At 41.3% G+C, this 27,767-nt stretch overlaps 4 protein-coding genes across 4 annotated transcripts; all 4 read left to right on the top strand.

The window, feature by feature from the left end:
- Positions 1–1,160: 1,160 nt before the first annotated feature.
- pigu (phosphatidylinositol glycan anchor biosynthesis, class U) lies at positions 1,161–11,609 on the top strand. Its single transcript, XM_040009291.1, has 12 exons — positions 1,161–1,322; positions 2,712–2,776; positions 3,646–3,705; positions 4,556–4,618; positions 4,815–4,924; positions 5,761–5,861; positions 6,070–6,167; positions 6,327–6,481; positions 7,811–7,954; positions 8,090–8,214; positions 8,590–8,732; positions 8,992–11,609. Exons 1-12 carry the CDS (start codon positions 1,193–1,195, stop codon positions 9,103–9,105), a joined length of 1,308 nt encoding a protein of 435 aa, XP_039865225.1. The 5' UTR covers positions 1,161–1,192; the 3' UTR covers positions 9,106–11,609.
- Positions 11,610–13,388: 1,779 nt separating this feature from the next.
- LOC120720190 (E3 ubiquitin-protein ligase TRIM35-like) lies at positions 13,389–14,690 on the top strand. The gene has a single exon (XM_040009819.1). The coding sequence runs from the start codon at positions 13,389–13,391 to the stop codon at positions 14,688–14,690; it is 1,302 nt and encodes a 433-aa protein (XP_039865753.1).
- A 1,228-nt stretch (positions 14,691–15,918) lies between these two features.
- Positions 15,919–20,012, top strand: LOC120719808 (zinc-binding protein A33-like). The gene is made up of 2 exons (XM_040009304.1): positions 15,919–16,613; positions 18,407–20,012. The coding sequence occupies exon 2, from the start codon at positions 18,412–18,414 to the stop codon at positions 19,837–19,839; it is 1,428 nt and encodes a 475-aa protein (XP_039865238.1). The 5' UTR covers positions 15,919–16,613; positions 18,407–18,411; the 3' UTR covers positions 19,840–20,012.
- A 3,790-nt stretch (positions 20,013–23,802) lies between these two features.
- Positions 23,803–26,443, top strand: LOC120719788 (E3 ubiquitin-protein ligase TRIM35-like). Its single transcript, XM_040009271.1, has one exon. It carries the CDS (start codon positions 24,785–24,787, stop codon positions 26,195–26,197), a length of 1,413 nt encoding a protein of 470 aa, XP_039865205.1. The 5' UTR covers positions 23,803–24,784; the 3' UTR covers positions 26,198–26,443.
- The last annotated feature ends 1,324 nt before the right edge of the window (positions 26,444–27,767 follow it).

The following is a 27,767-nucleotide window of genomic DNA, read 5'->3' as shown; positions in this document are numbered from 1 at the left end:
ACAGGGGCCTCAAACTCGCAGGCCGGGGGCCACTTGCAGCCCACGTCACCCCTACTTGGGGCGTGTATATTGACATGAAGAAACATAGTACAATTTGACCCTTGAAGTTATTTATTTATTTATTTATTTATTTATTGTTAGGGTACAATAAGTGCAATGTTAAAATAAGTTCCTTAAAAAGAAAAAAATGATTTTATATGAAAGCAATATGAGCAGAGAGTACAAACATGTTGAGGGATTGGCTGTGTTAGTTCAGTGAGAGTTATTTGTAAAGAAAACAGTTTTCACTAGCAGTCAAAAACCAATGTGTACACTTATTTCTGCATTTTTATGTTGTTAAATACAAACAAAATATAACAGAAATGCTGCCACGTGTCTGGCCAGAAAGAGAGTACCAATTTGTTTATTTGGCAGTTCAATGAAAGGCTTCAGATAGTTAAGAGTGAGGGAAAAAATGCGTTCACCTTTGCAATTTTAGCTTGTTATACAATATTTGAAATTCAAAAACAAACTAAACACTACATTTTCTAAGATATTTGTGTGTTTTCTTGTTTGTTTGTTTTTGTACTCCTAGAACACTAAAGTGCTCTCCAATAAGATGACAATGCCAGCAGTGGCCTACAGCTTTAAGACCCCTGATCTAAAGAATAAAGATATGTACGCATCAAAAACACAAGCGATAATTTAAAAAAAAATCTAAAATGTCAGTTGATTAATTTTCAGACGGCATTTTATGCTTGTTATTGTATTATTTGTGTGAACCTATTTTAATGATCCCAACTTGATCAGGAAAAAAGTAAATTTATATTTTTAAACCGAGTCAATTTTGTTTTGATAAAATAAACGCAGGGTTAGCGGAAGCGCACTGGTTCACTGTGTACGGCTTTTTGTTTTGATCCCATTCAAATAGCCTCCGGATCAAAACAACTAAAGGACAATAAATGTTCCGCTTTGTGTGCTTGCTCTGTTTGTGAGAGTGTGTTTCAAATGTAAAATGAATCGTCAGTTGACATCAAGCAAACATGTAAAAAGATATCACATGCACCAAAAATTATCTATCTATCTATCTATCTATCTATCTATCTATCTATCTATCTATCTGGACTTTTGGTTCCCTCCCACCTTCCTTCACGTTTGGAGACTTGATTTCCCGTCGTGCACCTCGCAGGGCGGACAGCGCTTCCTTGTCAAGATGGCGGCTCCCTTGACTCTGCTGTTGATTGTGGCCGTTACGATCCGTGCCGCTTTGTTCCGGTCCAGTTTGGCGGAGCTGATTGCAGAGAGGGTGGAGGTGGTGTCGCCGATAACCGCCTGGAAGAGAGGTAAGCGCGGGTCCAGCGGTTTAGAGCCGCTGCGTTCCGTTCACGTCCGGGTCCCCTCACCTCTCTCTCATCCGCGCTGTTATCCGGTAACTCGGTCAAACCGGTTCAGCTGCAAAAATCAGCAGCTGAGACTAAAATTCAGAAAGTTCGGTGATGTTTTACTGACATTAAGCTAAGAACGGACACGTTTTACTTTCTGTAGGGGAAGATTTAAACAAGTGTTTCTTTGCTATTTCCAATGAATGGAGCTCAGTGGTTGTTTCTCTGTCAAACATCCATCGACCACCAATAATAATGACGACCAGAGTCTCTGCCAGCGGCTGAACAAAGATCTGCACAGTCTCTAGTATTTGTGGACCCCCTGTAAATGACCCCCCTCCTATGACCCACATTAGTTTCCACGGGGTTATTTGCGCATAGTAAAGTAGACGTTACACCTGTAAAACATCTGGCTGACGTGTATAGTGTGTGTATAATGTTACATCAGCAAGTGTTTAAAAATTAATTTCCACAGCTACAGCCAATTTAAAATCACTACTTAGCCTAACAGGCACATGTCCCCCTGCCTTCAGGACCTGCTTGCTGTGAGGTGATGGTGCTAACAATCGCACCACCGTGCAGACACCCTAATTTGGACAAAAGTATACAAACAGACTGAAATATGTACACCCCCATGAATATTTGTTTAATTGCCCCTTAGCAACTGACTACCTCTTCTGTAATCATTGATTTATGAGGGCTCAAAAGTGATGGAGAAAATGCACATACCCCTGCCCCATGTGCTTCGATGGCCAGTAAATATCTGAGAATAATTAATGTACAAAAAAAATCAACTGGTTCACAGTGGGAGGCACTCACTGATTTGACTTTATTATTTGACATATTTGTATCAGCTTTCCATTAGTTACCACAGACAAAGATTTTGTTTTAGATGAATTTGTGAAATATTAGTGGACTGTGTTTAAGTTTCCATTTAGCATATTATGACACGGTACCTGACAGGAGCCTGAGGTGCAGGTTTGCAGTCAGTCTGAGGTTTTTCTGTAAAACACAAAACACGACCAACGTGCTGTGAGACTCGCACAGAAACACTTTGTGCATTTTTTATTCGTGCATTCAAAGACAACAGCCCAGTGCTAATAAAAAATATTAAAAGTTGGAGATTTTAACAGAATTTATGATTTTGGCTTCTAACGATAGTGGAATAGAGAAAAATTAGTTTAAAATGTCACTTCACTCTCGAAATTTCAGACCAAATTCACCAAGTTGAAGTTCCATAAATGCAAAAATAAACATTTTCCACAGTGACCAAAATAATTGTGGTTGTGATTTTTATTGTAATATAACAGTTTTAATAAAACTGTTTCTCTGTTTGCTGTTTCTTTGCAGTTGTTGAAGGTTTGGCTCTGCTTGATTTGGGAGTTTCACCATATTCTGGAGATGTTTTCCATGAGGTGAATCTCTCTCTCACACAAACACCTTTTACAAAGTCTGAGTGAACACTGAATGTATATTTGTACACTAACCTGAAAATAATCAGAAAATATGAAGGAGATGGTCTGGAAAACAAAGATGAAACATTCCAGATTCTCCTTATTTCTTGGTGAAGCATCACAGTGGAGGGGATTAGAGACACAGGCAACATTTCTAGAAACTTCTTTCAACAAAAGGTCAGATTTCCACTGAAGCAGCATTCAGATAACACCCAGGTGGAAACTTTGCTTACTAAGCAGCTGTGTAATAGCAAGAACTTCATCATCAGAACAAAGTGAAAGTGTCAGAGTCAGATCTTCTGAGTGAGGAGGGGCCTCCTCAGAGTCGGGCCATGGCTGGACCAAAGGTTTCTAAGAGATTAAATAGATACTCTAAAACATCCAGAGCAGGGTAGGGTGAGCACATCAAACTTTGTTCACAGATAATCAACAAACACAAAATGTATTATATCAAGATCACAAGAATCAATCAGCTGCCTGTTTGTAGACTCAAAGGATGAGTAGCATCTGTAAACCACCTCTCGAATGTCACATTCACACCAACAAAGTGCTGGTGCTCAGTCTAAAACCAGTTCCATGCATTTCCAGGTGCCGTGTTGGTGGAAAACGGACAATAAATGTCTTATTTAATTATATAGACGTGCTGGGATGTTTCATTTGTTCCTGGTTATTGATTTTTCCATGACATGCTTGCACCTCATAGGTGGTGTATTTCTACAACTGAGATCTGAGTCAGCAGAAAATTATTTAATGTGTTTGAAATCTACAAATGAGGCATGTTGATGTTTAGATGTTCATGTTGAATTCTCCTTCTGCTCTGATCCTTTCAGACTCCTCTCATCATCTACATGTTTCACTTTTTGGTGGACTACGCAGAGATCACATTTATGGTGAGTCTGAATACAAAACATCATTTTGAAGCATTTTTTTCTTTGGGGGCAGTCTCATTACTGGAGAGGGACGGCTGAGGTGGAGCGGACTTGTGCAGAGGATGGATAGGGAATATGGGTCTTGGCCAAGAGCTGCCAGGTGGGAGGAAAAGAGGAAGGCCACAGAGAAGATTCAGAGATGTAGTGAAGGAGGATGTTAGTGATCGGGTGACATGGAGTTAGATGTGACAACCCCTAAAGAAGAAGGAGATTAAACTCTGAAGTGTGATCAAATTGATTGTAAAGCCACACACAAACCTCAAACCTTTTTGAGGTTGATGTTGATGAGAGCTGGTTCTCTGAGCACAACCCAGAACCTGAACGGCAGGTTTCAGTGTCAATCCACAGTTTTAAAGTCCAAAGGCATCAGCAGAGACACCAGGAGCGTGCTCGATCTTCGATGCCCACAGCATTATACATGAATTCATAAACCAGGATTCATCGTTAATGCAAAGGTTTAATGTGATTCCCAGTAACATCTGAGAGACCAGATTCAGCCCTGAAGTAGAGTGTCTCCACTCTCACCAAGAAAACAAGAGCTTCATGGCCACACTAATACGAACTTCACTTATCATGAGCCGTGTTCACCACATTAACCTCCTCGCTACTTTCCATAAAATAGAGATTTTGGGGTGGAGGGCACAGTGGAGGACACCCAGCTCTTATCACAGAGGACCAGGCACAAGGGTCAGAACAGATTTCCCTCAGAGCTTCTTGAAAATAGCAGACATCAGAGTGAGATGACCTTGAAGTGGAAATGCAGCAAATGTTAAATCAGGTATACTTCATTTTACCGTTTCTGTCTCCTCAGCTGGCCGACGTGATCACCGCTGTGGCTCTTTACATGGCAGTGAAGGAGTACAACAAACAAGTGGTGAGAACACATCAAAATACACAGTTTAAGTACTTATGTGTAGAGAAGTAGGGTTGGCCTAAACTCCCAAACCCCGTCTCTAATAATGAACAGGAGTAACTTCAGCTCACGTGTTCTGTGTGAGACCTTTGTGTTTGGGGCTTTGTGTGTCTGCATCTGTTTCTTTTTCATATGTTTGTCTTTGATGCCGTTTCAGTTCAGAAAGCAGAAGTTTGCTTTGGAGGCCGACCGATACCCCATGGACTCTCTGGAGCTCATCAGAAGCCCCAAAGAAATGTACTACGTCCCTCTGAAAGTAGCCATGTTGTAAGTACCATCACTCATACGGCACACAAGTCGCACCTACAGAAATTCTCTCCTGCCAGATTCAGCTTCTTAAATTTCATCTTCTTACCCAGAATAACAAAGGTGTCACCACTCGGGCTCTTCCAGCTGCGAAGTTTATTATTTATTCTTGAGGCGACTGTTGTTGTGATTCGATGCTGTATGAATAAAACTGAATTGAATTCGGGGTCTAAAATGAATTCATATAATCTTGCTCAATTACAGTGAACACAATCACTCACCCACAAAACACTAAAATTCAGTCTCCACAAAAATGTCCAAACGATCCCGGATGAGCCCCCACTTATGTCCCAACTCAAAAGCCAAAACATAAATAAGGAGACGACCACCAGAATGTCAGTGAGAAAGAGGTTTATCTTGGCTAAAGTGGCTGCTACCACCCAGGCAAAGACTAGTGAGCCTCCCTAAAAGCCTGCTGCAGGTATGCTTTCATCCACACCGGACTAAGTGTGGTCAATTAGCACCAGCTGAACTCACTGAGGAGATTAGGGGCTGCAGAGGGACGTAACAATGACTAGATTATAAAATAATGATCATTTCCAGTTGATAAGAATCACGTTTTAGCCTCTCAACTTCAACATTAACAGCTGTGAAGAAAAGCTTCATCCAGACGATTGATAAAATTTCAGTATCACCTTGTGGAGGAGAACGCTTCACCTTCTCCGCTCTGAGGTTAAATTTGAGAAAATCCAGGGAAAACGGACAACGCACTGCATCTCCTGAAAATTCTCCTGTTTGTTTTCAGTTTGTTTACTTATTTAGTTACTAATAATTGTTCGTTGCTTCTTTTCGCACAGTTACCTGCTGAACCCGTTCACCATCTTATCCTGTGTCGCCAAGTCGACCTGTGGCCTGAACAACGCCGTGCTCGCCCTCTTCTTCCTCTCCACAATAAAAGGTACACTTCAGATCTTCGTCTCGTGTTTGTGTCCGAGCAGGAAGTGACTGTTTCCTGCTGATCCCATTCGTTGGCTCTGCTGAAGCTTTTTTTTTTAATTACATCAGAGGAACGTGAATCACTTTGCTTTTATTTAAATGTTGTTTTTTAGAAGTTTGCTGTGGTTTTATCAGGTTCTAAAAAATTTGCCTTCTCTTTGTTTTTTCAGGAAATGTCTTACTGAGTGCCATATTCCTCTGCTTGGCCACTTATCAGTCCATCTATCCCATCACCCTGTGCGCTCCTGCCATGCTGTATTTTATGCAGGTTTGTCGTCTATGAATGGAAGCAGATATTTCATTGTTTTAAATGTTTTATTTTCTCTCTGCTCTCACTTTTCTTTTGTCTTTTCCTTTGCTTGTTTGTTTCCGTTCCTTCGAGCATCATTGCTGGGATTTATCCACCTCCCTGTCTCTGCTCTTCCAGCGTCAGTACATCCCAGTGAATTTCCGTCGGGTCAGCTTCTGGTGGTTCATCGTGCAGTATCTCTTCATGTACCTCGGCAGCTTGTTTGTCCTCATCTGTCTCTCCTTTTTCCTGCTCGGCTCCTGGGACTACCTGCCCTCCGTCTACGGCTTCATGTGAGTAAAGAAAAGAAACGGCGGGGCTGAGGAGCTTTGTCGTCATGTAGTTTCTCTCAGGCACGCGTTCCTGAGTTTGTGGCAAAAGTGCTGAAGACAAGAAAGATAAATATGAGTCAATTTGGCCTCACTCGGGATTATTCACGTCTCAGACAGCCAGTCGTAGACTGTGCTAAAATCCAAACCTCACCAGCTCTTAAAGCCATCCGAGAGTCGACAAAATCCAAGCTGCTCCTCAAAGTCGAGCACCTTGACCTAAAGCAGCTGTAAGAACCACCCAAGACAGCAGGAGAGGAGCTGGAAGCCATCAATTGGCATAAAATAAAAGCACCGATGTCTCTGTTGTGTTGAAGTAAATTCTCATGTGAGGTTTTAAGATTTGATCAGTTCATTGGTTTGTTGATTTGAGGATTTCTGGCTTTTGTCAGAAAAAATTTAGATGAATGAGGTTATTATCTTCTCCACAGTAAATTAGAAATGGCAACCGTGGAAAACCCCAGATATACTCTAGAGCAGCCATGCAGAAACACAAGAGTGCCGCGGCCCACTTACAAACGCCCACAGAGCTCATCTTAAATCTTCACTCTAAACAAATTGTTAGAGAAAGTCATGTTTACGTGAAGATTTTCTCCAAAAACATAAAGCACACAGGCTGTTGGCTTTAAATTGTTAATGCTACACAGTCATGTGCAAAGTGTTAAGGACGGTGTGTGACCCACCTGTCACACACTTCAGCAGTACATTTAGGTCAGAGTAACGAGTAATATCACAAACTAACCACTTGATTCACCTTTTATATAAATATATTTTTATAAATATGTAGATGACATGCATACTTGTACATACAAACTGAATTTCTGTTACTGTGGTCCAGCTGCAGTACCTTAACGGCCCACAAGGGGTACCCAGCCCACACTTTAGGAACCACTCCTCTAAAGTATATCTAGCCTAATTTACTAGATGAACCCTCTCCAGCTGCCTGGATAGACTGCAGGAGGCAGCACAGGATAATCACTGTTAGCAATGCGACGTAATGAACTGCACTGCTTGCACATCAGCGTTGCATCAGACACACGCCTCTGTCAGCACCTCTGAGCTGCCATGCATAAGAGAAAATATCTCATGGTGTTGCATCAGCAGGAGGAAGAAACTGTCCATATTTGCGCAAAACGTCCAACTTTTTTATTGCATAATTACTCCACCAGAGGGCGCTGTGAAGCTTATTTATTTTCACTGTTCAGTTCCAATGAGTGCGTGTCATGTTTGAAGACAGAATAAACTCTGTAAGTGTGTCTGCATCTCTAATGGGACTGTTTTCTCTCCCTCCAGTCTCTCGGTTCCTGACCTCACTCCGAACATCGGCCTCTTCTGGTATTTCTTTGCCGAGATGTTTGAACATTTCCGCCTCTTCTTCCTCTGCGTCTTCCAGATTAATGTTTTCTTCTACACCATCCCTCTGTCCATCAAACTAAAGTAAGTCCAGCACCTCATTCTCACGTTAAAGGTCCTTCCAAGTTGACACAGTTTTTTTTTTTTTCCTGTTTAATAACCTAAACCTGAGTAAAACCACAACATGATGTATCATGTGTGTTCGTGTGTGTGCTGCAGGGAGCATCCCGTCTTCCTGATCTTCATGCAGTTAGCTGTGATCTCCATATTTAAGTCGTACCCCACTGTGGGAGACGTTGCACTCTACCTGGCCTTCCTTCCTGTCTGGAGTCACCTGCACAGATGTGAGTGGGGGGAAAAACCTGACAACATTTCCACTCAGAGTCGGTGTTCTTACAGATCCTGGTTAAAGTATCATCACATAAAAAAAATGTTTTGAATATTTACCTTAAATTTATGTTGTCTGGGGTCAGAAACACTGCCGATCAGTGAGAGTAAAGAAACATAGAAACAAAGTCTCTGAAACACTGTAGAATAAATATGAAATAATAATACAGGATGAAATTAAAAAGATCTTTAACACTGATTGGTCAGAGATTTTTCATCAGCTCCAAACTGTCCTCAAATGAAAGTCCTGATTTTTCTCTTGTAGCATCTTAAAGCTTCATTCATTCATGTTTTTGATTTATCAGTAATTATATGTCTTTGTTCCTGTTCAGTCCTGAGGAACATCTTCCTGGTGTCCTGTGTCTTGCTGGCCTGTTCGGCTCTGTTCCCGGTTCTCTGGCACCTCTGGATCTACGCCGGCAGCGCCAACTCCAACTTCTACTACGCCATAACTCTGCTCTTCAACGTGGCGCAGGTAGGATGGTGTGCATGGGAGCCAGGGGGGCAGAGTTAATGCTGTTTATTTATTTAGTTAAAGATAAATGCAATAACGCTGTTAAATGAAGTTTCATCCATTTTTAGATTTGGGCTTTTTTTTGTTTGTTTGTTTCAATATCACGTCTTCTTTCAAAGTGGCAGTAAAGGAAATCTTATTTACAAGAGGCGGTCTGTAAGAAGAATCCCCCCCGATAGTGCAGTCTCAGTGTCCTGATATAAATATATGTCCCCTTCAGATCCTGCTGGTGTCAGATTATTTCTACGCCTTCTTGAGGAGAGAGCACCACCTCACCAACGGGCTGTACCTGAAGAGGAAGGACGGCTCTGAGGCGACGCTGATTCTCAAATAAAACGCACCCGTGTTTGCTCTGAAGGGAGGAATAAACTCGTCTTCTTTTTATCCTCAGAGGGAACAAACAAAAACTGAAGGAGGGTAAAAGACTTTCAGACCTCCTGTGGTCCTCAAACAGATCAAAACGGCACACGCAGAACGTGCGCACGGTACAGCGTCACATGCAAACAATAGCACTGCAACATACAACATGACAGACGTGTGGGATGTCGACACGCGGCTTACTCTGAAGCCTCACCTCCACCTGTAACCTCCACCTGTGGTTACTTCCTGTAAGCCACTCTGGGAAAGTTTATTTTTTGATGCTTTGTTGTTCTTGCAGCTCCAGGTTTTATTTTAAAGCACCAGCTGTCGTGCTGAAGGAAAAACCTCTTTTATTTGATCATTCTCGCCCACGTGCACGTGTTTGTGTTTCCCTAATTGCCTTTTTGTTAAAAGTGGCATCTGTCGTGGTCAGAGGAGAAAGGAAAAAGCTGTTTTTAAGAGCTTAGAAACCTTTAGTTTCTCACCAGTTTAACAGTGTTTGCCTTTTACAGTCTGCTCTTCAGTTCTCGTTTACCTAAAGTCGTCTAAAGTAAAAACCAGTTCAACCTCATTGTGTTGCAGAACACTACCTGAGATTTTGATCAGAAACTGGAAAGTTTTTCTGGCGAGAAGCTGCGTTTGTCAAACATCAGATAATAACAACTACCGAGCAGGAAACGAAGACTGCAGTGAATGTGTTGACAACCGAGTCGCTCGAGTTTGGCATGTTTGGAGAGCAGAAACAGATAATCATCATTAAGCTTCGGTGGAGGGTTGGAGACTGGTCCCAGGAAGAACACACATAATAATGGATCCAAATATTTATGATGGTTTTGGTTGTAGATTTAAATATCACAGAGGAGTGGAGTCTGAAATGTAAAGGGCCTTTCTTCTTCTTCTTCTTCTTCTTCTTCTTCTCCTTCTTCTTCTTCTTGTTCTTGTTTTGGACCAAGTTAAAGCTGCAGTGAGCTCGTGTTTTCCACTTTCATATTTAACCCCAAATAATTCACCAAATGAATCCCTGCTTTACTCGTATTTCTGCATGTCATCAAGGTTATTTACTTAGATCAAATTTGTAATTAACATTAAAAAATGAACTCTGATGTCTGTTTGGTGAATATTAAGGTACCAACAGGCAAAAAAGTGTCAAATGGTTAATTAGTTATATTTAAAAAGTAAATTAAAACCAGCTGTTTTATTTTCCATCTTTATGTCCTTTATATTTACCATATTGACGTGTGAGTGGAATCAATCTGAACATCTTCGCAGATGAAAGGACGACTACATGCATGTTTATAAGACAGTGTCTCAAATCCGCTCTACACACTCGTTCTGTAACAGCATTTGTTACATACATACTATTAAAATCCCACAAAAACAGAATTACTATTTTATACTTACAGGAAATTATACAGCAAGTCAGATCCAATATATTTGTTTTGCAGCACATATCATAGAAGTGCCAAAACCTGCAGTTCCTCTAATGTCCACTAGAGTCTGGCTGTAATGAGTCAGTCCCCATAGGCTCCCATGTTAAAATGTCCAGTTTTACAGCACAAATAAAAATGCTTACAGACAAGTGCATCCATGGTTTTGGCTAACTAGTTTCCTCCTTCATAAGGTGTTTGTATTTTTAATGACTCGTCTGTTTAATTTTTATTTGGCTTAAAGTTTGATGCTGTTGCTGCTTTCACTCTCAGGCGGGTAGAGTTACAGGCGTCACCTCAGCTAACTGAGTCTGAACCGGACCTTTCGACTGTGTTTGTGCTGTTGGTGCCTTGTGGAGCAAGGAGCAAGTGTGCTTCAGCGTTGGTGAATGAAATACTAAAATCTGCCTGTACTAAGCACTAATTAGCAGGTACGAGTGTCTGAGAAACTGCACTCGGTTTATGAATGAAGTTGTTTTTTTTGTTCAAAGGTTTTCGTCAAACTGCAGCCAGATTCGACCACAGCGACGCTTTGAACACTGATTCAGTCACTTTGCTGGTGTGACTTCACTACAAACTCAGACTCAGCTCAGAAACCGTGTATGATGGAATTGGGACATGAAATCAAAGTTTTGTTTTCTGTTCATTGATGATTTCTCGTTGTAACATGAAATAATTTTATCGGCACCTGTGAACAACCATGTTTGCTTTCAGTACATGTTGGGAAACATGCAGTTACATTAAAAATGAAAAACACATCCTGTGTTTGTGTCTGCAAACTGCACCCACTCACTGCCCAGTAACATGACAACAGTCTGTTTGTTTTGGGCAAATAGCAACTGTTTTAATGCCAATGATTCATTTTTGGTGTATTTATTTGCTGCACTGAAACATTTGCTCAGATTTTGTTTCGTGAAAAAGGAGCTCTGTGTTGTTTTGATACTGCGCGTATGTACGAGTTTGATTAAAGTTCAGGGTTTACAAGGGCCGACGTTACGTTTGATCCGTGATTGTCATAAATGTTGATTAATAAACTCCGGGTGCTGGTTTAGACTCGTCTATTCTATTTCTCAATGCTGGTGTTTTCACACTGATTTGGTGCCAGATTACTAAATTTGAAAAACAAAAGTCATACAAATGAATCCCCCTCCACCTGCACATGCAGGGGGCAGGTGGAGGCCCAAAAGTCACGTTGGGCTAAAATAAATACTGACAGCTGATATTCAAAGTTCAGCCAATAAACCAGTTAAGGAATCTACAATGAGACTTTGGGTTTCCACAAAGCAGAGAGAACTCTTCAGGTGACTCCAGTGTAAGTTCTACAATAATCTGTGGATTCTTGGTACCCAGCAGAAAGCTGCAGCCACTTTATCCGGGGCTTTCTAATCTTTTGGCTTCGGTTCAGAGTTCTGACCTCATGCGGCTCTAGAGATAAATGAGCAGGTGCTTGAGAAACACTTGGAAGTCATTCACCTTGGAGAGCAGAGTCCTTAGATTTGATTTAGGATTAGTTAGGATCTTTCCGATAGAAATCAAAAATCCCACAGAAAAACATCCACACCACATGATTGTGCAGCCGTGTCTGACTGCAGCTATGTTACGAAAGAGATTATCTTTGGTGTGTGAACTGTGGTTCAGTCATGTTGTTCCTTCTTATAATCTTTGGTCTAACCTTTTAACTCATGCATATTTTTTTTCATCCCAGTGACCATTGAAATTATAGTTGGGGACGTATTCATTTAGATATGAAGACAGGAGTTCCAAAATAACTGAGTGGTGAGATCTTGTTTCTCAGTGAAAGCTGTTAGACCAAGTGGACTTCAGATATATCCTGAGGAGCATAGATATTTTTATTTTTATCACCCCAAAAACTTACCTTTGCATTGCTATTGTGGCCTACTTCTGAAAATTAATGAAAAATAATTAATAATACCAGGGCCTCGAAAAAAAAAAGAGGCAGGCAACTGGGATGCTGAAGATCTGAAAGAGGAAGAGCGTTTTTCCCAGGTGGACCAAAGAGTGGAGAGGATAAAGCAAACACAAAGGGAAATGTAACATCATCTTATATCTGAGTTAGGATTGTGGAGGGGCAGGAACCATCACTGCTGGTATAAACACACAGTCTCACATCCACACCTACATCCTGTTTAGAATCACCAGTTAAACCAAGAAGAACATCAGTGAGGAGGAGAGAGCCGGAGTACTCAGGAGGAAACCTGACATATAACAGTGCAAACAAATAATTAGCTCACTGTTTGTGCATGCTCTCTTTCAATATACCTGCCTATATCAGAAATGTTGATCAGTTTGAAACAAAGGCTGACTCTGTAGCAATCGTCAGATGCAGATAACCCAGTAATGTGGGGAATTCTCTGCATGAGACAAGCAACCTTGTGAAATGTATTTTCCTCGTTCTTTGACCATATAGGCATCAGATAACATGCCTCATAAGTCAAAGTTGGACTTGACTTCTGTTCAGTTTGCTTAGGACGAGTAACCGGAGGAGACGTGAGTTTTCCAACTACAGCAGAAAGATCACCGGGGACTCTGGAGTGCTGCTAAACCTGCTGCTAGTTCATTGCCATGGAAGCGAATTTTAAAAAAAACCCCAAATGTGAAGCGCACTATTTCTTTTTTACAGCCATCTGCGGGTTTGCTTCGATTCCAGGGCAAACTGGCTGCACAATCTGAGTCTGAAAAGGAACTCACCTGTTCGATCTGCCATGAAATCTTCAGAGATCCGGTCATCCTCTCATGCAGCCACAGCTTCTGCAAAGAATGTCTGCAGTTGTGGTGGAAGGAGAAGGACACCCAAACCTGCCCACTCTGCATGAAGATACCCTCATCAACTGACCCACCTGTTAGTTTAGTGCTAAGGAACCTGTGTAAGACTGCTTTAGAGGAGAGAGCTGAGAGAGCAGAGACACCAATAGCAGCATCTGAAGCTCTCTGCAATCTGCACGCTGAGAAACTCAAACTCTTCTGTTTGGACCACGAGGAGCCCGTGTGTCTCGTATGTCGAGACTCAAAAGCACACAACAACCACAGATTCAGACCCATCGAAGAAGCTGCACAGGATCAAAGAGTGAAGCTCCAGGTGTTTCTCAAGTGTTTACAAGATAAACTGAAGCTCTTTGAATACGTGAAAGCAAACAGTGACCTCACTGTAGAACACAACGTAGTGCAGACTCGGTACATAGAGAGCCAGATTAGGGAGCAGTTTAAGAAGCTTCATCACTTTCTGTTTGAGGAGGAAGAGGCAAGGATCACCGCTCTGAAGACAGAAGAGCAGCAGAAGAGTCGGATGATGCAGGAGAAGATTGAGGCTCTGACCAAAAAGATAGCAGCTCTTTCTGAAACCATCAGTGCCACACAGGAGGAACTGAGAGCTGATGACTCTTTGTTTCTCTATAACTACAAGGCTGCAGCAGAAAGAGTCCAGCAGCGACCCCTGCTGGAGGATCCTGAGGTGGTCTCTGGAGCTCTGATGGATGTGGCCAAACACCTAGGCAACCTGGCCTACAACATCTGGAACAAAATGAAGGAGACAGTTTCCTACACTCCTGTGATTCTGAATCCAAACACCGCTGAAGGACACCTCATCATCTCTTCAGATCTTACTAGTGTGAGACAAGGAAGCAAACAGAAGCTTCCTGAAAACCCAGAAAGGTTTGACAGCTATTCGATCATCATGGGCTCTGAGGGCTACGACTCGGGGAGTCACAGCTGGGACGTTGAGGTTAGAAATGATGGAGTCTGGTGTCTCGGTGTGCTACAGGAGTCAATTAAGAGAAAGGGACAATTAAAGACTGGATTCTGGGAATTAAGTCGCCACGATGGGAAATACAGAGCAGTTGCTCCAACACTTCCATGCAAAGTCCTCGCAGTGAAGACGCTCCAGAGGATCAGAGTTCGCCTGCACTGCGACAAAGGGAAGCTCTCATTCTTTGATATTGATACCAACACACTCATACACACCTTCAAACTCACTATCACTGAGAAGTTGTTTCCTTACATTGAGACCAAGACTCTTCCGCTGACCTTACTACCATCAGCCATCTGTGTAACACTGGAAGAGCAGCCACGTTTAAAGGGATCTAAAGAGTATATGGTCCATATCCAATGTAGTTAAGCATGTTTAGATGCTGGTCGAAGAAGTCTGCTTAGAAATAATCATAGACTTGTAATCAAACATTTCTATCATATAAAATAAATGTGGGTGTCAGAGTATCAGAATCACGTCCACAGATAGCCAGTAACAGGTGTGTCCAACAAGGAAATGCATGGCATTGGTGATGGATACTCCCATGGTACCCATCACCATCGGATACGAACAATGACAGGAACAATGGTGGAATATAACTTATCCGCATACTTCAGAATTAATAGTAAAGCACAGAAATATCTCTGTTATGCAACTTTGTTACTTCACTCCACTTGTAGATGGAAATATATATATGTGTAAAAGTTTAGCTATGAACAGAACGCCACCACTGAGACTCCTGCTGTGATTAACGTGTCCTGGTCTGTGTTCCTGTTCAGGGTCGTTGTTCAAATGCTGCACTACCAGTATACTCATATCTCAGTATCTTTACACAAAAATATAAATATGTTCTGACCAAATACTATTAAAATTTTAAAAAGCAGTTCTTTCACCTTGGTCTAAAATATTATGTTGTTAAATGTTACTTTTTTAAAACTTAAAGTTTAAGCCAAAATGTTTTAGTTTGACAGTGCATCGCCTTGTCTTGTTACTTAGATTGTGTTCACCTGTCTCTCCTTCCCCATCTGTTGCTTGCTTTATTTTTGTATTAAGTTTGTAAGTTTAATAAAACTGCTTTTAGTTTACCCCTCATGTTTTTGAGTCCTCAGTTTGGGTCCTGCCTGAGACGTGACATACGTGGCAATCTGAGCTAAAACATCTGGAACAAGATGAAGGAGGTGGGCTCCTGCACTCCTGTGATTCTTCATCCAAACTCTATTCATCTACACCTGAAGATCAAAACTGTTTTCATGTATTTACACAAAGAAAGAACCACAGATGATATTACCAGTGACTGTGAGAGTGGAACAGCATGTGGACCCTTTATCCACATGTTTCATCTCCTGTTGTTTTGGTCCGTACCTGAGTGTGATTACTGTGTTCACACTGCACAGACAAACCACACCAAGGGGGAAAACAAATCAGAGTTCAATTTAAACCGACTAAACACTGCAGGTGTGAAAACACCCATAACCCTTTACTGCATGAATTATGACAACCTCAGGCAGGAATGTTAAGTATTTTTATTCATCTTTAGGCAAGAAAAAAAGATTTGTGAACTTCATTTTTTAAAAATGTACTTTTCAAAGAGTCTTTTGAAAAGTACATGTTTGTTGAACCAGCTCACACAAAGAGAACTTGTTTATCTTAAACCTGAATCACAGTACACCTCTGAGTGCACTTTCTGCTAGATTGTCATCATCTAAATCCTCTGAAGCCACATCAGTGTTCACTTTCTTGCCTTTATATAGAGTGTGCTTTGATGTTGTGGGGAGAGCTGGGAGTCTGTCAAAGGAAGTGATTAGTGGACTGCACTTCTGAGTCATTATTACTCAACTTTCACCCATAAGTAACCACCGGCATCACATCGGTTAGATTTTGGCAAAAAAAAAAAACCTCCCCTTACGTGGGAGCTTCCTCACAGGCTGTTAGAGGCAACAACAGAATCAGGGAAGCTCTCATTTTATATGATATGTTAGAATCTGTAGTAAAATCCTTAATAACACATGAAAATGGGTCTTTTTAATCACAATGTTTGTTCAGAATGAATTGCTGAAGTGGAACATCTTTGAATGGCAGAAATGTACACATATAGGGAAATGTTACTTGCTATTTGTCTTCCTCTTTCGATGTGGACATAAAATCACATGACAGCTTCATTTTGTCACCAATGCGTTAAAACTGACCATCAGCAGCAGACACAACCAGAGGAATTGCAGCTGCTGGGGGAAGAAAGCCGGGAACACTGAAACGGAGGAAGGCCGGGGTACATCTGAACCTGCTGCTCAGGAAGTAAGTTTCAGGAAGCTTCCTCATTATACAATGCAAATCTAAACACTCTGAATAGATCGCTGTCACTGTAGTTCTAAATATTTAACTTTTACCTTTGATTAAAAAAAGAAATTGCTTGACTTGAACTTTTTTGCAGATTTGTGTGCTGCAGTTAAAAGTTTTATGTTTTCATTAAATAAATATTTCTCTTTTGTGCATCTACTTTAATGTTCTCTTGTTCATTAATAGTGTAGCAACCAAAAGTAATGTGTTAAGGAAATTCTGAGCTTGCAGTTGCAATTTATGGACACTGAGTGAAATGGTCTACAGTACTGTCTCTTTACTCAGTACCATCCTGTGTCTGGTGTGCTTAGGTTAACTATGAAGCAAGATTAATGGGTTAGCCGGCTCTACTGAGCCAGAGATTTTAGTGTTGATGGCTGTTCTCGATTTATAAATAAATAATAAATAAATAAAATGTTATTTATATAGCACCTTTCAGAATCACAAAGTGCTGCACATAAGATAACAAATAATAAAAAGGTAAAACAGACAATTTAACCAAAAACAGTTTTAAAAAGGTGAGTTTTGAGTTGTTTTTTAAAAACAACTACCGAGTCCACAGTTCTTAATGTATGAGGGAGAAAGTTCCACAGTCTGAGGGCCAAAGGTGGCAAAAGCTCTGTCACCCTTAGTTCTCATATTATAGTACTATAGTTTTATAGCAAGTAAGCCCTGATCAGATGACCTCAGGGATCTGCTAGGGACATAGGGCTGTAGCAGATCGTAGATGTAGGGCGGCGCCAGTCCATGCAAGGCTCTAAATGTCAAGACCAGCATCTTAAAATGGACTCTAAATTCAACAGGAAGCCAGTGTAGCTGAAATAGCAGTGGTGTCACATGTGAGTACTTGGAGGATTTTGTCAACAGCCTATAGCTGCAGCGTTTTGCACGACCTGCAGACGAGAGAACCTTTGCTTAGACAAACAAAGAGTTACAATAGTCCAAGCATGAGGAAATAAATGCATGTATAGCAATCTCCAGTTCAGGGCGAGATAAAATAGGGCTTAACTTAGCCACATTTCTTAAATGATAAAAACAAGACTTTTCACATGCCCATCCAATGTGAGAGTCGAGTCAAAAGTGAAACTTAAATTCCTGATAGAGGATTTAACAAACACTGAAAGAGGACCAAGGGCTTTCACTATCTGGGATAAAATGTATTCGATTTGCCTGGTTAGATCACCAAAGTGGTTTAAAATTGTTGGGAAGTAGCACATCTTCACTGATTCCAGTATGCTGTGTGATAAAGAGTCTCTGCTGAAGGAATATGACATTTTTAAGCAGGACCTTACTAACATCAGTAAATTAATTTGAGGCAGATCTAATTGTGCGTTGCATTGAATACATCATCTGGATGGGAGCATTTGTTCGATATGCCTTTCTGCAGATGGGGCCTTTCCAGATTTGCAAGTCCATAGGCACTAATGCACCCCCAGAGATTCAGAAAGCATTGATTACAAGCTGGATGGTCTCTCTCCTTGTCAGTCCAGAAGATGCAGTGCTTTTCTGAATCATAATCAGTTATGGCTGCTTTGACTGAACTTTAACTTGCGTTTGCAGATGGCACAGCAAACTGTGCTCGCAGACAATGATTTCTGGGAGTGTTCCTGAGTCCATGCAGTGATCTCCACGACACAATCGTTCCTGTTTTTAATGCAATGCTGCCTGAGGGCAGGAGATTTTTTAAGTCTTGCCAACTTTTGGGATTCACATTTAAACTGAGTTCTTTTTTCTTTCTTCTTTTTTTGTAGGCAAAATGACTGAAAAAGATCTCTCCTGTCCTATCTGCTACGACATCTATAGAGACCCTGTCGTCCTCTCATGCAGCCACAGCTTTTGTAAAGACTGTCTGCAGCTGTGGTGGAGAGAGATAAAAATAAAAACCTGCCCAATATGCAAGACGATTCCTTTACTGAACGATCCGCCCTGTAACTTGGTGTTAAAGAACCTCTGTGAGGCCTTCTTAATGAAGAGAGTTCAAAAACCTTCACAGTCGGAGTCTCTCTGCAGTCTGCACCATGAGAAACTCAAACTCTTCTGCCTGCACGATCAACAGCCAGCATGTCTCATCTGTCGAGATTCAAAAGTGCACAACCGTCACGGATTCAGACCCATTGATGAAGCGGCACAGGATTACAGGAAGGAGCTTCAGGAATTATTGAAGCCCTTACAGAAGAAACTGGAACTATTTGAACAGGTTAAAGAAAATTACAGTCAGACAGCACTCCAAAGTAAGATCCAGGCCTTTTACACAGAATGGCAGATTAAAAAGCAGTTTAAGAAACTTCACTCGTTTCTAAAAAAGGAAGAGGAGGCCAGGCTGGCTGCTCTGCGGGCCGAGAAGAAGCAGAAATGCAAGATAATAAAGGAAAAGATTGGGGCCCTGAGCAGAGAGATAGAAACTCTTTCAGAAACAATCAGAGCCACAGAGGAGGAACTGAGAGCTGAAGATGTCTCATTTCTGCACAACTACAATGCTGCACTGAAAAGAATCCAGCAGCGCCCCCTGCTGGAGGATCCACAGCTGGTTTCTGGAGCTCTGATAGATGTGGCCAAACACCTGGGCAACCTGACCTACAACATCTGGAACAGAATGAGGGAGATGGTCTCCTACACTCCGGTGATTCTGGATCCAAACTCAGCTCATCCACAACTCATCCTGTCTGAAGATCTGACCAGTGTGAGTGTGGGACTGAGAAAGCAGCTTCCTGACAACCCAGAGAGGATAGAAAACTATTTTGTCATCCTGGGCTCTGAGGGCTTCGACTCGGGGATTAACAGCTGGGACGTTGAGGTTAGAAATGATGGAGTCTGGTGTCTCGGTGTACTAAAGGAGTCTGTTCAAAGAAAGGGACATATACACACTGGATACTGGGAACTCTGTCACCAGGATGGAAAATACACAGCATCCGCTCCACCGCTTCCAGATAAAGTTCTCTCAGTGAAGAAGCTCCAAAGACTCCGAGTTCAGCTGGACTGGGACAGGAGGAAGCTCTCGTTTTTTGATCTGGACACCAACTCACACATACACACCTTCAAACACACTTTCACTGAGAAGCTTTTTCCATACATTGGCACCAAGACTCTGCCGGTGAAAATATTACCAGTGATGGTCAGTGTAGAAAAACACAGGGTTCCATTATCAGTGAAGTTTTCGCCTCTTTCTAAACTCGGTCTGATTTAATCAAAGCAACTGAGAAATAAACGTTCTTATAATGAAACAAAGCAATCTTGTACTCAGTCTCCTGGAAGTCTTCAGTGTTACTGTAATAATTTGTATTATCACAAAGTCTTTACTTTACAATGTTTCTGAGGTGACTGTGTTTGTGATTTGGTGCTGTATAAATAAAAATTTAATTGAATGTTTTTTGTGAAGAGAGATGTTTGTGTATCTATCAGACATTCAGACCTGCAGTTCTGCTTAAGTTCTTATTACTTTCAACATCCAAAAGATCAGGTCATCTAGGACAAAAATAGACACACACACAAAAAAGACAAAAAAAGTGAATTAGAGCACATGAATAAGCTCTTCTTAATTCTCTCCAGCAGGGAGAAAGTATGTAAACTCCTAGGCTGATAAACATGAAAGTCACCAAGGGGAAATCAACAAACTGCCGCATTTGATTCCCAAAGAGCTATGAGCTGAAAATGTGATATGTCTTAGCATGGTGTGCCGTGTATCCTTTAAAAAGAAGACAACATGAGGTCCTCGGGCTGTACAAAGTGTACAACCCGAGGACAAAACAAGCCAAAGACCAAAGACTCCATCTCCAGATTAACCGGACATGAAAGTCTTGTTATTAAGAAAGACAAAGTAATATAGCAAAAACCAGACATAGGAATTGTGAAGCGCACCCAGCAGATCAATTAATCCCTTTATTGTTCACTTTAGGCTCATAAAACTACAATAAACGGTAAAACTTACCAAATATGCATCTGCACAGCGCTGTCTCTTTAAATGCTCTTTTTTGCTCTCTCTGGTCCTTGGTTTTTTTCCCTGCCCAGTTGAGTACCGAGGCCAGCTCATTTGGCGGTGCGGCGGACCCTCCAATCAAGGCAAAGCGTCTCACCTATAGACACATTTTAAGAGATGGAATTAGTGTGTCTCATGTCTTAAATGTGTACGCAAGTGCTTGTGTGTTTAATCAACAGGCCGTTGTTATGTATTTAAATCACATCTGACAGCTATTACACTACAATAGTTACAAAGTGAACATAACCTTTATATACTTACTATTGCCTTATTTGCCTCTTGTGATTGAAGAGCTGCCTCTGCATTGTTTAGCTCCTCCATGTTGTGCAAGGGCAAATCCAGCAGCAGTACCCCAGCATCTAATGATTCATTGCAGCAGGGATGGCGCTTGGCTCTGACCTCCTCACGGAGTTCGTTAACTGCTCTGGTCAGGTCTGACAGCATCGTTAACATCTTTTGTGAGGTCACATCTGTTTAAAAAAACAATTCTAGAAAGATTAATGGCTTAAGCAGTGAGAGGCAAAAAACTAATATATCCATAAGTGACGGTGTAACATTCTGCATTCAAGTATAAGTTGTTGTAACTGCTAAAAGTGTTTACTAGTTTTTTCCTGTCACATATATTTGATATTTGTATATGTAGCTTGCCATCACCAGTGTGTGAATGTGTGTGTGAATGGGTGGATGACTGAATGTGTAAAGTGCTTTGGGGTCCTTAGAGACTAATAAGTGCTATACAAATACAGGCCATTTACCATTTATACCATGTAAACTCTGAAATTCCAAGATTTTCGAACTTGCCTTGTAATAGTGGCCTCACAGAGTCTCTGGAATCTACAGAAAAAATAAATCACAAAAGGATGACATTCAGGAGTATAAACTGGTGTTCTGAAGATAAGAGTACAATGGCATTGTGATGCAGCTTTAAAACTATTTTAAAAGCATACCCTTTATAGGGAAGACATCGACGTGAGTGCTGTTTAGAAATTTATTTAAGAATACAGACAACTTTTCAAATTTTCACTCGAGGCACCTGGGGAAACCTTTTTTTGTAGGCTGCTCATCCTCTGAGTCAGTATATGTGTACAGGGGATTTGGTCTGAAGAAAAGAAGTTAAAAACGGTCATAAGTAATTGTAAATGTGCTTTTGGCATATTTTTTCCTAAAGTTACAGTTTGATTTCTAACAACACACACAGGAAACAGAGACGTGCAAGAAGGTACAGTATAGAGATTGACAGACCACGTGACTTTCGCGCATTGCATGCCGGGAACTCGTGGCAAAACAATCCAAGTACCTGCATCAAATGCAAGCATTTGCAGCACTGCAAAATGTTCATTCTCCGGTTCCAAAACCTTCTTTCTTTTTCTTTGCCCCCCAAAAAGTTATGTACAAAACGAAGGAGAACAATGCCGGTCCGTACAAAGACAGACTCGACGAAAAGGCAAAGAAAAGACACGAGGAAAAAATCAAAGGAGTGAAAGGGTCAGACCCTTACGAGCACACAGAGTGGACAAAATACGTTAGCGTGCTGCCCAACTTTCACCACGCTCATATTTATAATTATATGGTTCTTGGAGTGAGTGCATACACTCATGGAGTTTAGCAACTTCAGGTCACTGCAACAAGCCCAGGTACAGTTTACCTACGGATGGGTACAGGACCATTTCAATTGAATTGGTACTGATTTCAATTGAAAGCCTGTGTGCGCTAGTACCTCTTGCCACGAGTTCCCAGAATCCTTTGCGGTTTTGTCCCTGAATGACGTCACATTTTCAATCTCTATTTTCTTGATGTGAGCTTCTACTTGGGGTTTTTTCTTCCAGTTAAGAGCAGAATTTCTTTAGTTAAGATACTGGATGTTGTGTTTTTCTCCACAATTTTAATTATAAGCTAGATACATTGCTGCTAACAGCAACAGGGATGAGTCAGTGAGTCAGTTGGGCATGTGAATCATGATTCATGAGTCAGTAAAGTGATTCTCGAGTATTGAACGATTCGTTCATGATTCGAGCATCACTAGTCTAAAGTTTTCGTGTGCGAATAGACTATGGTTGTGTCCCAATTCAGGGTCTGCACGCTAGGTTTCTTTGAAAAATACTTTTTTATATCCAGGTTCTTCCTTTTTTCTGTCATCCTCCTCTCCTCCTCGCAGCGCAGGCTTGCCACTGCTAAAACTAAACAGAGCTCCCTGAAAGGCACAGCCAATCACATTGGCCATATTTTTGTCACATGCGGTAGGACTCCAGTAGAGAACGTAATTTAACTCTTTCTGCACCGCTGGGTGAATGAGACGTTGACAGTTCGTTTTTTTTCTTTCTATCGTGTTTGTTTTTCTTTACTCGAAGAGATCAAATTATTGGTGGGGACAATTCAATAATCGCTGGATATTGGTGGGGACATGTCCCTTCCGTCCATGCCAAATCTACGACCTTGTCTTAACCCAACTGAGCGTTTTACTTGTTGAAGACTAAACTTTGGGCAAAAAGGCCTACAAACAAACAGCAACTGACAGCTGCTGCAGTAAAGGCCTGGCAGAGCATTAGAAAGGAGGAAACCAAGCATCTGGTGATTTCCATGAATTCAAGACTGGGGCTCCCGGAAGACTGTGGAATTAGGAAGGGCAGGTTTTCGAACAAGAGCGACAGGATTAACCCGTCCTGTGTGCCAGAGAGGACTCGGATCTACTATGACAACTGTAACTTGCCATTGTTCAGTACAGAGGCTAGGTTGATTGAAAATAACATTAAGTTATTTGAACTCCTCGTAGATGTCACATACATACTTAAAAGTACGACTGCTGAGCCAGACAGAACTGCTCTCAAGTGTTGCAATAAAACTGGCACCAAACAAAAAAAAAAGTAAGAAAGAAAACTTCAGGCTGCCATTGCAGTGAAGGCATAGCAGCCTGAACCAAGTAACGAAGCGGACGTTTTATTTTCAGGTATTTAATTTGTTCAATTACTTTTGAGCCCCTGAAATAAAGGGATTGTGTTAAAAATGCTTCAGTTCCTCACATTTTATGCAATATTTTTGTTCAACCCACTGAATTAAAGCTGGAAGCTGCACTTTAACTGCATCTGACTTGTTTAATTTAAAATTCATTGTGATAATGTACAGAAACAAAATTAGAAAAAAAAATGTCTCTGTCCAAATATGAATGGACCTAACTGTATGCTTGAATGATTCATAGGTGATCTACAGTTAAGTTTATCAACAAGCAAAACAAAGCATCTTTCCTTTTACAAAAATCTCCTTTTATTGGATTTTCTCAAACCTGAACACAGAATGGCAGGAGGCTGCTTTTTCTATTCTTTTACGATGCAAAAACATGTTGCAGCAGCAGTAACCACTAATCTGTCTCCTTTTCTCTTCAACTTACAGAGTTACTTAAGCACATTGATCTTTTTATGTTGGTCATTGTTTTTGGTGTTTCTTTTTTAAAAACACAACTGTTAGGCCCTATTTATGCTTTAGTGTTTGAAATTATTTTTTAATGCTATAATTTCTTGTCAGCATTGTTAGCCTGTGTGTATTCTTTGTTTGCACCCTTTGTAACAGGAGACTTCTTCTGTTTGTCAGGATACATTGCTGAATGAAATGCTTCATGTTAACATATTCTGTGCTCATGTAATCCTTCAGATGTTGACATATTAGTTACCTTTTATAACTCAGTGTTCTAATGGCATCCTGTGACTTTGGTAGATAACTTTACCAAAAACATGCAAAGTGTTGCCATAATCTGTACTGTTCTTTGAACCTCTTACAAAATTAAATTAAAGTAATAAAGACAACCTGGTTTCATGCACCACCATTTCTACAACACCTCTCTCCCCCCCATATAGGAATGAATCACACACCCTTTTAAGTATGCATCTTCCTCATTCATTGCTCATACTGGTGTCAAATTACATTCACCGTGACACTTTCAGTTTCTGGACTATGTGTTTAGATTCTTTGTTAGAAAAGAGAGGACGTTCAACGACAGAAGGATACGGGGAACACTGAAATACAGGGAATATCAGGATACTGACACTTCAACACGATGCTGCTGATTCCATGTTACAAACAGAAGTTTTACAGAAGGGAAAGTAAGTTTGAAGAAACTTCTTGAGTGGACGCCTCATTGTTTTCATTGTTGTCACTCCAGGACAAAATGTCTTCTCAGTCGGAAAAGGATCTCTCCTGTCCCGTCTGCCACGACATCTATAGAGATCCTGTCATCCTGTCATGCAGCCACAGCTTCTGTCGATTCTGTCTGCAGATGTGGTGGAGAAAGATTCTAGAACACAACTGCCCACTGTGTAAGAAGATAAACCTGTCAAATGATCTGACCCGTAACTTGGCGTTAAAGAACCTGTGTGAGGCTTTCTTACTGCAGAGAGATAAAAAACCTTCTGCAGTGCCTGAGCCTCTCTGCAGTCTGCACCATGAGAAACTCAGACTTTTTTGTTTGGATCATCAGCAGCCGGTGTGTGTCGTCTGTCGAGATTCAATAGCACACAAAGACCACAGATTCAACCCAATTGAAGAAGCCGCCCAGGATCACAGAGAGGAGCTTCAGAAACACCTGAAGCCCTTACATGATAAACTGAAGGTGTTTGAACAAGTCAAAAGAAAGTTTGATCAAACAGCAGAACATATAAAGGTCCAGGCACAGCAGACGGAGAAGCAGATAAAGGAGGAGTTTAAAAAGCTTCAGCAGTTTCTACAAAATGAAGAGAAGGCCAGGCTGGCTGCTCTGAGGCAGGAAGAAAAGCAGAAGTTAAGAAAAATGGAGAAGAAGATTAAGTCTCTGAGTAGAGAGATAAAAACTCTTTCAGAAACAATCAGAGCCACAGAGAAGGAACTGAGAGCTGAAGACGTCTCATTCCTCCACAACTACAAGGTTGCAGTGATCAGAGTTGAGCAGCGCCCCCTGTTGGATGCTCCACAGCTGGACTCAGGAGCTCTGATAGATGTGGCTAAACACCTGGGCAACCTGACCTACAACATCTGGAATAAGATGAAGGAGAAGGTCTCCTACACTCCTGTGATTCTGGATCCAAACACAGCTGAATCACACCTAATCCTGTCTGACGATCTGACCAGTGTGACATTTGGAGGGAGACAGAAGGTTCCTGATAATCCAGAGAGGTTTGACCATTATAAAGTTGTTCTGGGCTCTGAGGGCTTCGACTCAGGGACTCACATTTGGGATGTTGAGGTTGGAGAAGAGGGATTTTGGGGCTTTGGTGTTGTAAATGAGTCTTATGAGAGAAAGGTACAAGCACTGTCAGGTTTCTGGCAATTAAGTTTCCAGGATGAAAAGTACAAAGTACAAACAACACCAGATACAGGTACATTGTTGTCAGTAAAGAAGCTGCAGAGGGTCAGAGTTCAGCTGGAGTATGACAGAGGGAAGCTCTCATTCTTTGATCTGGATGCCAACACACTCATACACACCTTCAAACACAATTTCACTGAGAAGCTGTTTCCTTATTTTGGTACTGAGAAGAAACCACTGAAGATATTACCAGTGATCTTGAAAGTGGACGAGCATATAACTCCTCTATCAACAGATTTTTGATCTCATTTTGAAACCAGTAAAAAGTCCTAGCATTAATAGTTCCAAGATACTAAGAAAGAGCAAAAAAAGAATCCACACACATCCTCCTCATCCTGTACATATTTGTTTCCAGGCAGTTCTTGTTTCTTAACAACATGAAGATACAGTTACAGAAATATTCAGCTACGGTATTTGCTGCTGAGATTTTAACAATATAATATAAAATACACCCAACAAACTCACATACACAACTTTATCTGGGAATAAGAAAAAAACCCAGACATGAATACAAGCGTGAGGAGCGTCTACAGAACAGCAGGGGGCGCTGTTCAACCATTAGATGCAGCTGAATATAATAATGTAGGTGGTTCCACCTACCACCTACATGTTTATGCCTAACAAGCACTGAGTTTAAAGCCTCCACAATTATTTTAAAAAAGTGATTTTGCCAAACTGGGAAGTTGAAAAAACAAATGTCAGTTTTATTCAACTGCTAAACTGTCTTCAATAATCTGTTGTGTGTAAAGCCTCTTCAGCTCAACTTCAGCTTATCGTTTTCCTTTCTAAGAAGACTGTCAGCTGTTCCCTTGTGCTGGGCTCTGAGGGCTTTGACTCAGAGATTGTGATCTTGAAGTCAGAAATGATGAGGACTGAACCCTTGGCCTGGTGACGGGGTCTTGTCTAAGAAAGGGACAAACACAGACTGGATTCTGGAAAATATATTTGTTTGAAGGAACTAACGCAGCAGCCTCTTCATCACTTCCATGTAAAGTTGTTTCAGTGAAGAAGGTCCCGAGGGTGGGAGGTTAGCTGGACTGTAACAGAGAGATGCTCTCATTCTTTGATGTGAACATTAACACACACCTAGTTGTTTCCACACTGTTGTGATTGAAAATGTTTGATTTATTTTACTAAATTAGGTGGTTATAATCATTTTCATACATTTACTGCAAATGTGCTCATAATGAGTTGGCGCTCAGTCTTCTGAAGGTCATAAGCTTTGTTCGGCTTTACTGTCCGGACTGATATATTGTAGGAAATGACTGTAACCGGAAGGTCGCCGGTTCGATCCCTGGACTCTCTGTCCTGGTCGTTGTGTCCTTGGGCAAGACACTTTACCCTACTTGCCTACTGGTGTTGGCCAGAGGGGCCGATTGCGCGATATGGCAGCCTCGCTTCTGTCAGTCTGCCCCAGGGCAGCTGTGGCTACAACTGTAGCTGCCTCCACCAGTGTTTGAATGTGAGAGTGAATGAATAGTGGAATTGTAAAGCGCTTTGGGTGCCTTGAAAAGCGCTATATAAATCCAATCCATTATTATTATTATTATTATTAGAGTGCAGAGGGGTAATTGCAAACACGCTTACACACATAGATAGGGATGGGTACCGGTGTCCGGTGCCATGATGGCACCGGTTCTGACATAAACGGTAGTAACCAGACCGAAAAGCAGCGCACATTTCGGTGCTTTATTTCGGTGCTTTTTTTTCCTGAGCTGAGATACACTTCTAGCCAATCATTTTACGTTTCCGAGGATAGTAGGCGGGTCCAGGTACGTGCGTTCTTTTAGAGCAGAGCTACAGATTAAAAATG

This window comes from Simochromis diagramma, unplaced genomic scaffold (assembly GCF_900408965.1).
Source record: "Simochromis diagramma unplaced genomic scaffold, fSimDia1.1 OVJJ01000320.1, whole genome shotgun sequence".
Taxonomy (NCBI): Eukaryota; Metazoa; Chordata; class Actinopteri; order Cichliformes; family Cichlidae; genus Simochromis; species Simochromis diagramma.
The sequence above is the reverse complement of the archived record's forward strand: the minus strand, read 5'-3'. Positions and strand labels throughout refer to the sequence as shown.